We start from the raw sequence: 15,600 nt of genomic DNA on the forward strand, positions 1-15,600 counted from the left end.
CTGAAAACCATATCCATGAGAGGGAATTGAAGGAATAGGGAATATCTTTAAACCCTGGCAATGAGACTAGAAGAAAGAATTGCTATCTTAAAATAAGGAATCATGGCAGAAGAAAGGTAGAATTTGAACCATGTGGTTGTTGTACCCCCCCCAAAAAAACAAGCCCCATGATGTTGTCTGTTGTCAAGAAGAGGGATGGGGCAAGACGTCTGTAAAAGAGCGCTTTATTTAAGCTGGTACCCAGCAGCACAGAGCAGATGGAGTTTGCAAAACTGCAACTGAGTCAGAATTTTGACAGATTTTTATAGCACATTAACTGAGTGGTGTTGACAGAGCAGGAATTAGCAAGGCCTTTGTTCCCCTTTGCTTGAGGTCAGAGACATTTTGTAGTTGGTGGTTAGTCCTTTTTTTTTTTCTTAAGTTACAGCCCTTGGTCTGCTAATTCCAGGAACATTTGTCTCTCACAAAGGGAACAGTGGTTGACACCGCAAGATGACGCATATAGAACAGTATGGTGACGCCTCAGTTAATTTATAACTAATTTATAACAATGTGGTTGATGCTCCAGGTACATGGTTCCTAGGGCAATAAGCATAGAACAGTGGTAATATGCAAAAGCAGATTTGTTTCAGCAGAAAAAATTGCTCAGACAAGTAGAGTGGTCAGAATATGATGGGAAATTTTAAAAAGTTGTGGCTTCTGTCTTGCTACTGCCTTGTCTGTCAGAGCTATTCCCAAGAAGATATTTTGCTTCACTCACTTTGAAAATTTTCTTTTATAAAACCACAGAAGGCAAGTCTGCCTCCTTTCTCTCTCTCTCTCCCCCCCCCTTGTTGCTTCCCTCTCTCCCTCTCTCCACCCCATTTTCATACCCATTCTTTGGAAATGATTCTGATTTTCCAGCATAGGAGCCCTAAATGATCTGTAAGAACCTATTATAACTGTATTTTCTACATCTTACTTTCAAGTTGCCTTCATAAAGAGTGACCTTATTTTTTAAGCCAAACTTGTCATTCAGCTTAAGAAAAAAAAGAATGAGAGAAAAAAATATAGCCAAGTTATGCAACCACATGGAGCTTCAGTAAAAATTGTGCTTCTACTATACTGATCCATTTGAGCAATTTCCTGACTATTGTATTAATATGAAAAGATCTATTTCCTCATATCAAGTGAGCAAGTGCCAAACATACATGTTTTGTTTTTTGTGTGTGTTTGTTTTCTTCTTGAACACCTTAGGCTGGGAATCTCTCTTCAGGCTTGCCTTCTGCAAATTGTGGGCTACAGAAATCTTATTGCAGATGTGGAAAAGCTGCGCAAAGAGCCCTATGATTCTGATAATCCCCAGCATGAAGAAATGCTTTTGAAGGTTAGTCCCTGTAGATATTAGTTCACTTGTCAGCTGACCCCCCCCCCATGGCCCTGACAGCACCTAAACACTGGGGACGCATGGGTGAGTAAGACACACTCACTCTGGCTGGTTGATAAGGCCAAGTATTGTTGCTGATTCAGAGGTTGCTGCTAAATTTTTCACCATAAAAGCCAGTGTCGGAGAAAGCATCAGAAGTGATTTTGGTGGGCCTTCTGATTTGCTTCAACTTTGGATTGTTTCACAAGTGTTGAAAGTCAATAGGAGGAAAACATTTGTTAAAGAGCATCCTGAGGTTTTCACTTATGACTTTTAATACATATCAAAGATGAAGTTCACTTCTGCTTAAGCAATAGCCCTCTAGGGAAATTACCCAAGACTCTAATGCTGATTATTTATTCATGTAACTTGGAGAGTGTTCAAAGAGGATGTAAAGGTTTATGTTTGACATATTAATATGAAGATATAATATGGAATCATAAATACTCCTGGCCCATCTTAAAGGAAAGAAAAACATTAAAAAAGAAGAATACTAAAAATCTCATAGGCACCAGGCATAGTGGCACATGCCTATAATCTCAGCACTCAGGAGACTGAGGCTGGAGGATTGCCACAAGTTCAAGGCCAGCCTGGACTATATAGTGAGTTCAAGGTTAGTCTGAGCTACATAGAAGACCCTGTCTCAAAAAACAAACAAACAAACAAAAAAACAAAACGAACAAAAAAAGACCTTACAGGGAGCCAGTGTGTGGCTCAGTAGTAGATCAGCTTGCCTCGCATGGGTAAGACCCTGAGTTCCATCTCCAGCACTGGAAAACGAAACAAAACAACTGTAGGATCTGATGGTGGATTATGCAACATTACTGAACTTTCCCCCAAAAACTGAATTTTGAATTAAAGGAATTACCAAAGAAAAAATTAAAACCAACCTAGGAACCTTTATAACTACTTACCTGAAATCTTGTTGTATACATTCCCTTCTGAAAAATAGATGCTTTTTAGGATAAGAGTGCTTGTTTGCCTTTTCCTAGAATTCAAAAGATGCTAACAAAATTGGGAGGATGCATTTGCTTGGCTGCTTTAACTTTGTTTTGTGGGAAAATGTTCAGTAAGTGATGTAGTTTTTAAAATATATCTTACTGTGTTTTGTGCAAATGAGTTTATGTTTTGTGTATGTATGTACTTAAGCAAATGATTCATTTGTCTCTACTAATTAGTGTTGGATCTGATGTGAGTCATTAAATTAAAGAGGCCTTGTATTTGGAAATAGTTTTTCTTCTACCCTTTTTGCTCTGTTTAATTTTAGCTGAGTTCCATCTCCTTTTATTGCCTTTTTTTCCTGACCATTTTCTGATAGAGGTAGTCAAGTGAAAAAGCAGTAGGAACTAAAAGATGAGCGAAAGTGAAAAAAGGTGATAGCAGACTGGTCACAGTGCCTCAACAATTCTTTAGAATGGCTGAGACACCCTCAGAATTACTAGTGACTTTTGAGTGCCTACTGTGCAATATCTTTAGATGCTCTGTTCTGTGTGCTTGCACGTGGTAGGTTTTTAATGAATCTGAGTGAATTCATGAGTTACTGTAGGCTATTAGCTACAGATTAAGAAACATTATAAAATTATTCTATCAGTGATTATGGTTTCACTATACGTGTGTATCCTTTTCATAGGCACAGATAGGTTGGCAAAGTAATGCTTGTTATCTTTATTTTAGAGGTGAGAAAATGGAAAGCATTTTGGTCTAGTTTCTAATTCCGAATACTCATGTGGTAAGTGATAAAGCTAGAGCTGCCCACCGCGGGTTGGGAACCTTGAAGAAAGTCATCTTTTCTGCTCATGCTGGGCTTACAGTCTAGTTGGGATATATTCTGCATCTACAAAAATTTCTAAATCTTATGCTTAGAGCGCCCCAAAGTATCTAAGTTTTCCATGTCCATTGTCTTATTCTAGCCATCACCTCCAATTTGGGCTGTTATAGCCTTGTAATTCTGCCCACTAACCATTAGACTTTTCTCTTCTCTCTTATAAAATACTGCTAGAGATATTTTTCTAAGACACAGATTGAGTTATGTTATTCCCTAGGTTATACAAGCTTCCTATGTCCTATAGAAGAAAGCCCATTTACCCATTATGACATTTTGGCCCTTTTCCAATGCTATTTCCTGAGCTGCTGCTTTTGCCTTCCCACTAAATATTTCTACCGTGCGCCATCAGTCACTGTGACCCAGAATAGGCTGCATCATCCTGTATGCCTGGGAACCTCCTGATGCTGTTATCTCTGCTACCCATTATTCGTATAGCAGCAATCAGCTCATTTCTTAAATCATTACTTACTGAATTTTGAAATCTTCTCTGGTCTCCCCAAGCAAACACAGGAGTAAGATCTTTATTTTTCTCTTGAGCTTATGTAAATTTCAAGTATGATAATAATAAAAGCAGTAATAATAAAACATTTAGTGGGTGTTTGGTGTGTACTAGTCATCATAAGTGTTTTACACCACTTTTCATCTAGTTGCCACAATACCTTTGTGTTGATATACTGGTATTATCCTGCTTTTCAGGTGAGGAAATTGAGGCTGAGCAACTGATCAACTGTGCAAACTCATAGGGTTAGAAAGGGCTTTTAGCTACTGCACTGTATTATTCCTTGAGATAGAAACCATGCCTTGCATTTCCAGGGGGGCCGATCCATGACATGTGGTTGGGCTTCTTCATTTTAAAGATATATTGTAATATGCTTGCTATGGACTCCACAAAATTGTTTAGAGCCGGAATCAGCAAGCCAAGAACTGGGATCCAAGTTTGGCTTGCCATCCTTTTTTTTTTTTTTTTTTTTTTTTTGTACCAAGGATCAAACTCACAACCTTGTGCTTGCCAGCCAGGCAGTTACACTGCTGAGCTAAATCCCTGACCCTTTGCCATCCATTTTTATAAGTAATTTTTTACTGAAACAAAGCCACATTGCACTCATTTTTGTGTAGTCTCTGGCTGCTAACCTACTACCAAAGCAAAATGAATTGGTTACAACAGGAACCATATAGCCCACAGAGCCCAAAATATTTACCATCTGGTTCTTCACAAAGTTTGGTGGGCAACTGATTTATAAGCTCAATTAATATATTGTCAAATAATTCAAGGGCTTTGCCTCAGGAGAGGATGAGAACATTATCAATGATGATTTCTGTCCTAATGTATAAAAAAACTCCAGATTTTATGATCATTTGCACATAGGCTAAGATTAAGTTGAATAAGAGTACCATGTTCATATAACAGTGTTACCTTGAGCTACCCAAGTAGATGTTTCTGTTACAATTTCTAACCAGATTAAAATGAAGGCAGATTTTTAGGTGGATTCACTTAATAACAATCACACCTCATCTCTCCTTTATTGATGGGAAGACACAGTCCTATTGTGACTACTGTGAAAAGCAGGTTCTTCAAGAACACCCTGACTCAAGCTGAACAGGTGGCCACCCCCTTTCTGTGTGCTGCAGACCTGAGACGAGACAGCAGCGTCCCAGTCGAGCTGTGTAAAGGCTTGGTTCAAAGGGAAGAGAAAGCCACAGCTGGATCACAATGGCTCAGTGCAGCTCACACACTGAAGCTTGTCCTCTGCCTCAGGCAGCTGTCTTCCTAACCTGATGCCTCCCGACACCCCACTTTCAGCACCCAGTCCTGGTGGCTGTGTAATAACGCCACTCCCAGGAGCAGAGTTGCAGGGGATTAGGCTCCTCAGAGCCCCCCACTAAGGGGCATCACCTGAGTCAGGTTTAAAGTCAGTTTCTGAGTACAAGAAATTACCTTATCTTGGAGAGACAGCCTGCCTCCTGTCCTTACTTTTTCAGAGTAGAACCACTCCATCAGAAGAAAAATTGTTCAAGAAATCTTAGCAGAAATATACCCAGACTTGTACTTCATATAAGGATTTCACCATAATAGGCTTTCTTTCATCTTCTCAGAAAGTGACCCTTTCTAAAGTAAATGGACTAACAATTTATACAAGAACATATTTTAGCCATTAGTCTAGTGTGCTAATACCTGCAATTATTAAAAAGGATTTTCTTTTTAAAGCATTTTATTATTCAAACTTTTTACTCTTCCACCTAATGAATGACATTTTTCAACTACCTACAAAATGCATTGCTTGTTTTTGCCATGTTATTCCACTCCCTGGAATGAAACCAGGTATTTATTAACTGTGTAGACTCTGAGATTTCTTCAAGTTATTCAAATGAATATTAGGAGCTTTATGTTTTGTCTCCTTTTTGCTGCCTCTCTCCATTTTGGCAATAACCAAATCAGTTTCTAAAGGATTTTTAGAATCTGACTTTTCCCTGTGGTATTACCTGGCCTCTCATTACCTAATCTCTCTGATAAAGTTTCTGTTTTTTATGCAGGCAGAGCTCTAGCAAATTCTTCTATGAATATAAAAGGAGATTTTGTATACCCACGTTTGATATTTTGCTTTCAAGTATGACAGGTTTACTGAATTTTTTTCTAAAGTTTTTCTCTTGCCCTTTAGATAAATTGAATTTGCCTACTATACTAGTAACATAAAATACTGTGTAATGTCCATAGTAATTTTAGATGTCTAAAATAACCATAATGAAAGAAAATAAACTGCAAGCTTTTATGTTTTAGTATTTTCTGTCATCAAATATTGTTTTATCCTGTATCAGATGTGTGAAAGTTCACCATAAAGCAAGGTAGTTTTGTCACTGCTCAGTGGAAGCTTTAAAAATCCATAAAATGTATAATAAACACTTTCAAAGTTGAATTATTTTTGAAATAGTTATAAGGAAATAGAGCATTTCTGTTTATAGTTTGTCTCTAATGAAGATATAACAAAAAGTGTACTTATATGCCCACCTACATTAGGAACAATACTTGAAGCATTGGATATTTATACAATTATGAGTCTCAGTCTTTGTCAGGTAATAACATAAACTAAATGTAGCTTTTTAGGGAAACTTAAAACATAAAACCATTTTATTAAGCAATAAAAAGTAAAATACTTAGAATTCGTATTTTCCTATTAGTAGATGATTGATTTTAATTGAAATTCCTTGAGGTAACTCTTAAAGATGACAATGTATTTCATATTTATTAATATGCTTTGTTCAGCCATATGATAATGTAAAGTCTCAAGTATGATAATAATAAAAGCAAATCCCAGGAAATGATACTCAAGTCAGCCCACTTTTCTTTTTGTTAAGAGTGCTGCTAAAAGTTGAGGCATAATGTTAGAAAGGCATTTTCTGAGGAATTGAATAGTAGACGGCTTCAAGATTCGCTCTCTTCTCCCTTTCCTTTTCTACTCTTAAATATTTTAGACAGCCCAGATAGCTTTTTGTGTGTGGATGAGATTATTTGCCTACCTACATGCCTAATTTATGATTTGAAAGGTTTAAAGAACTAAAATATATAGCACAGACTCCATTACCTTCAGAGCAAGGAAACACTAATGGTGCAACTTCTGGAAAATTTTGTCCACTCCTAAGATGGGAGTAAAAAGACAAATATCCTCTTACTTTTATTATGAAACAGAGTTGTTTTTTTTGCCACCCAGGCTGAAAAGATCTTGGGTATCTGTAGTGGTCCTTCATCCCATACTTTGTGAACTGCTGTAACAGATACCTGAAAGATGATCAGATTTTGATTATAATATATTTGCATATATTGTAAACCTCTTCTAATAATGTAGTCTACAAAATTTAAAACAATAGGAAAGAGTATTTGTGTATATATATTGCCAAGATAATTGATTCTCTTTTGTTTCTAGTTATGGCAATTCTTGAAGCCAAATACTCCACTGGAATCCCGGATTTCTAAGCAGTGGTGTGAAATTGGTTTCCAAGGTGATGATCCTAAAACAGATTTTCGAGGAATGGGACTTCTGGGACTGTGCAATTTGCAGTAAGTAAAATGAAAAATAGTCAAGTGTTAGAGTATTTTCTAACCATCAGTGCTTCTCATCTGAAAAAGACAAAATGGAGTTAGTTACTAGTTCTAAAAGTCACTCCCAGAAGACTCCAAGAGAACATTCTACCCTGTTTGTCATTTTGTCAATGGACAGTCTGAAGAGGTCACTGTAAAGAGATGGGGACCTCAACCCAGAGAGGTTCTTGACGTGGTGTCACAGAAAAGCGTTTCTGGATATGTCTGTGAGAGATGTAGGCTGATTTGTTAGAAAGAAAGAACAAGCAAAAATGGGGAAATGACTTCAGCTTGAGGAGTTCAGGAGGGGCACAGCTCTGATGAAGAAGAGCAAACTAAACATCCAATGAAGGAGAGGAACCAGCCTTTATGGAGTTGGAGTTATTATCAATTATAGTTTCACTGAGACAGTACTGGAGAAGTTTTCGTGGCTTGAGGTGGCAATCTACCCCCGCTGTGATGATTGTCTCTGCTTGGGGAATTCTGTTTTATGGCAGCTCTGCTGGAATTCAAGGTCATGGCAATGTTTAGAGCATTGACTTCTGTCTGTAGTTGAATGTCTCTAAATCTCTTACCTTGATGTTCTCAGTCCTGAAAAGGGATAAAATAGGTTATGAAAATTCAGGGCTAATTAACTTCCTATGCCAGTTTTTAAGCAGACACTCCCTAATTGACTGACATACTCTTATGCATTGTTAAGCAGGGATCTTAAGCACCGGAAGTTTTAAGTTAATAAAGGAGACAGATACAAAATAAAGCCTGACTAGGTTACTTTCCTTGATACTGAGGCACAGTGCCATTTACCCACAAATGAAAGGAGTAAAGGTTTATTTTGGCTCACAGTTTTAGAGGTATCAACCCATGCATGATTGGCCCACTCCAAGGCAGAAACTGCGGGATGGAAGAGCCTAGCGAGGAGCTGCTCACATGACAGTGGTCAGGAAACAGAGCATGGAAGGAGAAGCCAAGGAAGGAAATAAACTTTTGCAGTATACAACCCCAGGGACTCACTTCTAAGAATGCCCACCACTTAGCAGCACAGTCAGCTGCTGAACTTACTACTAGTGGAACCCACTGATGCATATAGTGCCTCCATGGCTCTGTCACCTTCTAAAAGCCCTGCCTTTGAGCATATGAAAGTTTTGGGGAATATCTAAACTATAACAAAGTTCAAGTCTATTTGTTTGTTTGTTTGTTCGTTTGTTTTTTAATCCATTGGGCTTCTGTAGCCCCGAATGAATTGTTACTGTTTTCTGTTTTGTTTTTATTTGCAAAAGCAGCTTTTAAATCCTGACTGCCTCAGAAGAATATACAAATCATGCTTTTAATGAGTCACGGGTTGGGGATCCAGGACTTCACCTGCCTTTTGTTCTCATGGTAGCCTCTGATTACTTCAGCACTCTTCATATTTCAATATGTAACTGTAAAAAATATCCACATCATTTATGCCACTCCTAACAATCTATATCTAGACCATGTTCAAATTGCAGTCTCTCAAAAATGGCCTTTTTGCTTAAAAAGAAAGAACAATTTGTAGGTATACACATATAACTGTATGTATATTTAAGTGTGCAAGATAGATAACCATACTGCTAATTCTCTTAGTTCATCAAAAAGAATAGTTTGTGCTATAATTATTTGATTATCTGTTCACTTTTTATGCTTCGATTTTATAACTTGAAAAAATACTTCTAAGATAACAATATGTACTATATTAATTAGTGTTGATATATGTATATATACATGTTTGTAGTTATATATATCTGAGACTTTTTTTTTCTGGTGCCGGGGATTGAACTCATGACCTCGCATTTGCCAAGCAGGCATTTATGCCACTGAGCTATAAACCCCCAGCCCCTAGTGTTGATTTCTTACTGTCATTTTTTGAAGTTCTATATTATTTATAGCCTTTTTTCTGTTTTGCTTTTTAAAAACTAAAAAGTAAGTAAATAAATAAATATGGTCCTTTTTTAATAACTGGTTTTGTTCAGATGCAATCCTGTATAAGATCTACACATTATCCTTTGTTAATATGTTCCTAGGGTGTTTTTAAATTACCAATGTCCTCTGTTCTTTCTGTTTGACCTCTCTCACATGTCACAAACCTGGGGAAGATTTCAGGTCATTTGTCTTATAAAATGTCCCACAGTCTGGATCTGTCTGCTTGTTCTTAACACCCCCCCACCCAAAACTGAGACATTTGGCAAGGCTTCAGGAGATTCAACGTGATATGACAGTGGGAGGCCTCATGGCCCCTCCACTCTCACCCCTGTGCTGTGATGGGGCAGAGGCATTGCAGACTGATGGCTGGATTGTAAACCTATCATCGTTCTTTCTTCCTCCCTCAATATTCACTGAGCCACTAATAGTTTGTGCAAAAAGTGCTTTTCTAATTCTGTTAGACTTTACTTAGCCCAATTTTCCTATTTGGAATTTCCTAATTAAAATTATTTTTACTCTCTTCATTTTAATAATTTTTTATTAACTTCCTATGTTTTTATATTTACTATGATTGAACTAATTGCACTCATTATTTGTTCATATTTAAATTTATCATGTCTAATCAATATTTCTCAAACCAAAGGGAATCATTTCAAGTTGATTCTTCTGTCCTTTGACACCACCCTATTAGTGAGGAGAATGATGTGTTTTTTTAAAAAAACTAAACCTTAGCTATTTTTTGTGACATCTCATTTTTCGCCCTAGATTTTTGTCTTTAAATTTGGAAAGTATAGTCATCACTCGATTTCTAGGAAATGTTTGCAATGCTACATTACCATGTAATGTGAATGACTACAAAGTAGATTTTAATGACTAAGTTAGTGTTATAATTGTGGAGAAACACTGGCTTTTGAATAGCTGGAACTGGGAAAACTGACCTTCCATTTAGAAAATCTCTGCATCACATCAGCTCACAACCTGGAAGTCAAAAGCAAGTCGATCTGACCTTTAAGAGGAAATCTGTAAGATATTTGAGTAAGGTAGACTCTCTCAAAGACAGACTGAAGCAAAAAGCATCAACTGAAGAAGAATTAATAAATTTCATACATTAAAATTGAAAATTTCTGTAAGATGGCACATAAAGTAAAATGAGATTGATATATAAATGTTTTATAGTAGATTTATTATTCTCTATAGGATTCTTTATCCTACCTAACAATAGTTGTATTACTGCCCCCCAAAATATGAAGAGACACAATATTAAAGAAGAAATTCAGATGACCAACTAAAGTATGAAATTAAAAAAAACTTGATTTAATTAATCACAAACATGTTAAAATTGCTGATTGGTTTGAAATATTCTGAGGGAATATTCAAAGTTGTTTTACCCTCTGATTTATGCTTTTTATTTTCTTTTGTAGTACTAAGGATCAAACCCAGGCTTCATGCTGCTAGGCAAGTACTCTACAGCTCAGCTATGTGCCCAGCCAAATTCAATAATGTATGCTATAGTTTTATTTTATTATTGTCTTTAGAAAAACTTTTTGAGAATGATCTTTTCTATTTATTAGAAACTTTATCGTCCCCTTTCTCCCAAAAACAATTGTAATTTTTTAACATCTGAAATCCCCATTAACATTTTTCTATTCAAGCATCCGGTGACTATCCTCCAAGAAAAGTTTGAAATGTAGCTTTGCACACTTCCTGGAATTCGTTCTCTCTGCCCTTTGGCTGTCACAGCCCCTCAACAGGTTCTTTCCCTCAGGCTTCTGAGGCTTTCAAATGCTGAGCTGCTTGATCCCCTTCCCTATAACTTTTGATGAAAATATACTTGGCTCTCTGAAGAACAGCATAACTCATAGCTAGATCTTCAAATCTATTGAGTACATTCCTAGAGCTGGGTGTGTCTCACAACCACCCTACCAAGTTATATTTGGAAAAAATCTATCGTGAAAAGTTGTTCTGTGGAGGAACTGAAACAAGTAACAGTCTTATACAGGTATCCATCTCGGAATCTAAAATGACTTCAAATTGAATTAAAGTGAATGTATTCAGCAGGTACAGAGTTATGATTTTATTTTTTCCCCTTCCAACTGCAGATATTTTGCAGAAAAGGATGCTACAGCAGCTCAGCAGGTCCTCTCCGACTCTCTTCATCCAAAATGCAGGTAAATGTTGAAAATAAAAGACAGATTAGGCTTATTGGATTAGGTAAAGATCATCTTACATGTAAATCAATAGTATAGATTACCAGGAGAGTCAGCCTACCAAAAATGAGACTTCAGCTCTTCAAACAAACCCTCTTAGTAAATACCATTTAAGGGGGTTAAAACTCGAAGCATGTTCCAGGATTTAGGGTGCAAAATGTCACTGTAATGTCACTGGTGTCACTGGTGTCTGGGAAGATTGAGAAATAGGCATGAACAAATGACAAGTTTTGAGAGAAAAAATTTAAAGGCAAGGAATGTGAGTGGAGAATAGCAGGGAGAATGGACCTTACAAAGTCAGGGACCGGCTGAGAAAGTCTGGAATCACTGAGGTGTTTCTTTGTTTATTTGTTTTTAAATTAAGATCCTAAATTATTTGCCTTTTCATTTACCTGACTAAATTTTTTTCTTTAACTGAATGCATGAAGGGATATCACTAAAGAGGAAATAAGGTATTTTGCTTTGCATTTGTGTTTTATTGCTTTTGTTTTAAAATGAGTTTTAGAATTTTGACAGAAATGTAGATTAATGAAAATGTTCCCAAAATGAATATTTCCCAACCTTTTATCTAATAGGATTAATTATTTGGAGACTGTGTTTTAATGAACTGAAAAACAGATTATACTAATCTGATGGAAAATGTCAAAGAACCTTTCTTCAGCCCTAACTGTGACTGATGGGAGGAATATTTTGCATCCTTCACCAATAGAGCAAACAACTTACCACGCATGACCTGATTTCCAAGAAAGATGTTTTATATGGAAATCTGTCAGACAGAAAAACTTTGCCATCCTAGTAATGTATGGGTGTGTGTGTTAGTAGCTGTTATAAGGAGTTATGTTATTTTGTAGTCATGATTTTGTATATTTTTTTTTCTTCTAGCATTATGGTAGGTTAGTTTTTAGTGTTCTTGTTGTCTAAACAAATATAAATGTTTATGCATAACATCCTCAAAATTCATGAATAGCTTTACTTATTTTTCACCCACCTTACTGTTGTAATCTTCATTTATCTAAGGTTCATTAAATCACATTATACTTTCCCAAATTTAAATTTAAAATATTTTATAAATTAAGAAAAGTTCATTTAGTTTTACTTATTTTAAGAAAATCACTTAACTGTTTCTTGGTATAGTATGTGGTTAAAATCAAGCTGTTTTAAATTTTAAACTGCATCTTCTCAATTGCATATTTCTGTAGCGTAGAGCATCTTTACTCTCCAAAGTTGGCAGAGTCTGTGTGTGCTCTCAGGTTGCATTTCCTGGTGGAACATCAACCAGAAGACATGAATCCTCTATGATCCATGGGAAATAACAACAATCTTAAAATGTTTTATGATTAACTATTGAAAGAAGATTAATTTTTTCTGTGAGCCAATCTCAAAGAAAGATTTTATTTTTGTACTTCCTACGTCAGTCATCAGTGAGGAGTTGAAAGTCTGTGTAACTACTCCTTAAGAAGAGACTAGAATTTGTGTGTGTTGTGTGTATGTGCATAAGCATGGAAACAGAATTGCATGCTGTATCCCACAGGCTACAGCACAATTAAAGAAATGAAGCTCAGGTATTGATTGTTTCGAATTGATTGTAAATGTCACTGTATACAAAACAGAATATTTTTAAAATCTACTATCCTTCTTCACTGATGTCTGACAGAAGTATATTAAACAATTGCAGTATCAACTTCAGTTCCGTCGGGCCCTGAATATTTCAGCTGTTCAACAATGAGAAGACATTATTTACTACAGAAAGCTCTTTCCTGTCTGGCTTTCAACAAGCATGACACGTGACTGCTCTTGAAATGTCCATCTGTAGAGTACAGAAGTGCTTCCAGAATAAAAGTACAGTCAATTTTAAGAGGCAAATTTTGACTGTTGGTTTTTAAGTTTGCTATTTGTTTTTCCTGAAGAAAAGGATCCAATCTTTTTGAACCACCGTTAGAGTTCCAATGTATAATGAAATAAGTGATAGTTATTTGAAAGTTCCTTGTAGATAAAATTTTAATCTAACAAATATAGATATATATGTACTTAAAAAGTTTTATTCAGCTGGAGGTTTAGCTCAGCGGCACAAGCGCCTACCTGGCAAGTGCAAGGTCATGAGTTTGATCCCTGGTACTCCGAAAAAAACCCAGAAAACAAAATGCAAAAAGCTTTGTTGAAAGGAAAATAGATGTTTATAATTTCCTACATTAAAAAAAATTTAAATGTAATTCTTTTTATTTTGTACGTGAGTGTTTAAGGCAAAAATCTCCTGATCTTTTTTGGCTGTGTGATTTGTTGGTTAGATGTTATACTTTCAAAACAGGTGGCCATTTTTAACATGTATTAAAAGCAGTTACTTTGAATTATACCCAGTCATTTGCAGACTAGAAAGCACACTTAGTTATATGTCAGATCTGCATAATGTTTTTGTGCTTATGTGCTGTGTGTATTACCTGCATGTTTTGTAATGCAATATCTGCCATACATTATGGAGAACTCACTCCTACCTAGATGGAAGCCATGTATCTGTAACTATAGTTTTAAAATTTCTTACTAACCTACAATTTCTGTGTAAAACACTAAGAAAAAGTTGTATCATTCACTAAGAAGAGCAGAATGTTGTTGCTGCCTGCAAGACATTGGCAGCTTGAAGCATAATGGGAGTGGGGTGGATATGCAAGTACACAAAATAACAGAATGTAAAGCAGGCAGCTTTCAGAATGCATCATGATAGAACTGTTCCTGCAGACAGTTTTTTTCAGAAGTTCAAATTATAAAACAGATTACAATGGGATGGTTAATGTTTGACTGACAGCGTAGCCAGATTAAATGCCATAGAGTTTGTTGGAATAGAATTTTAAAAAGCCAACCAACTTTCCTTCCTCCTTTTGCTAACTCATATATTTATTTATCACTGAACTTTTATTTGGTATCTGACTGTTACATTTTAAGTTTTCTGTTCGTTTTTCCTGGACAAAGGGATCCAATCTTTTTGAGCTACCATGTCCTGTAAGTAACCACAAATAAGGAGACATCACTAGTAAAGCTGAGTAGCATAAATTATGTGAGATAAAAATGAGACAAAGCCCAGCTAGGAGTCATGAAAGTGTGAGGCGGCAGAGCTAGTTAGAGGAGGGAGAGGTGCCAGGCAAGCATTCACAGAGGAGGTGGTGTTTGATAATTAATGATAAAGTAAAAGAGAATCACAGCATTTGGCTTTAGCACTGTCTCCCACTGCTGTAATAAAGTACATAGGAGGTAAATAGCAAGGCTTTAAATAATCCATTGCTGAACTCCATTTAAACTCAAATTGATTAGTGCTGAATAACTGGAACACGGACATCTCTACATGTAGTTAACAGTTTTAACATAAGCATTAGAAGAGAATTATCAACTAAAGATCAACTGTGTTTGTTTATTTGTTTACTCTCTTCATTCATCCAGCAAATTCAGCAAAGCAGAATGGGAGAAGAAAAAGTTGGATAAAGCAATTGGGTAAGTGTGAGATCTCACACGTGTTACAGACTGATCCAGACAAAGCAGCAATGTCCTGAAAGTACTGTAAACAATAACATAGATGAAATTCTACTTTTTCTTATGGAAATATGTAATTCATTCAGATTTTTAAAAGGAGTGATTTTTGTGTTTTTAGATTTATTTGTTGGTTACTTTGTAATCAACTGGTAATATATAGAAAGTTATGACTGTGTGGAAATGATTTTCAGAAATCATTAGAGTTCTATTTGGTAATTTTCTTTTAAAGATTCTTCTCAAGTATTGGGCTATTAGATAAAAATTTACTTCAGAAGTTTTTAATAATATCTATTTCATCTAAAGATATTTCTGTGCTGGAGTAATAGTAGCAGAGAAAATTTGAGAGCTCAATTTCCTTTTAATAGACATGTGGAAAAGGGCCTACTAAATATTCTTTGTGCTAACATGCTTAAATTTTTCTCATTTGAAAATCAATGAATGACTTATTATAGAAAGTAAACCACAAAAAAACACCCCAACCTTATTACTCTTGCAAAGTCATATTAATATTTTGTGACATTTCATTTTGGCCTTTTTTCTGCACATATGTGTATATAAAAGAACTTGGCTTATCTACCCATAACATTTTGTATCTTAGAAAAATACAGTTTTAATCAACTATAATGTTATATGA

The 15,600-nt window shown here is 35.9% G+C and overlaps 1 protein-coding gene across 3 annotated transcripts in view; it reads left to right on the forward strand.

The window, feature by feature from the left end:
- The window catches only part of Elmod1 (ELMO domain containing 1), a 59,723-nt gene that overhangs the window by 34,269 nt on the left and 9,854 nt on the right, over positions 1-15,600 (forward strand). For 2 of the 3 annotated variants that reach the window (XM_063255693.1, XM_063255694.1), the window contains exons 6-10: positions 1,237-1,366; positions 7,148-7,281; positions 11,343-11,411; positions 11,879-11,902; positions 14,877-14,927. In XM_063255693.1, coding sequence (XP_063111763.1) covers positions 1,237-1,366; positions 7,148-7,281; positions 11,343-11,411; positions 11,879-11,902; positions 14,877-14,927 — 408 coding nt within the window. The remainder of the gene's footprint in view (positions 1-1,236; positions 1,367-7,147; positions 7,282-11,342; positions 11,412-11,878; positions 11,903-14,876; positions 14,928-15,600) is intronic. The other variant, XM_063255695.1, reaches the window with a different exon arrangement.

Source organism: Cavia porcellus, unplaced genomic scaffold (assembly GCF_034190915.1).
Source record: "Cavia porcellus strain 051 isolate PalLab524CR breed Dunkin Hartley unplaced genomic scaffold, mCavPor4.1 scaffold_9, whole genome shotgun sequence".
Lineage (NCBI taxonomy): Eukaryota > Metazoa > Chordata > Mammalia > Rodentia > Caviidae > Cavia > Cavia porcellus.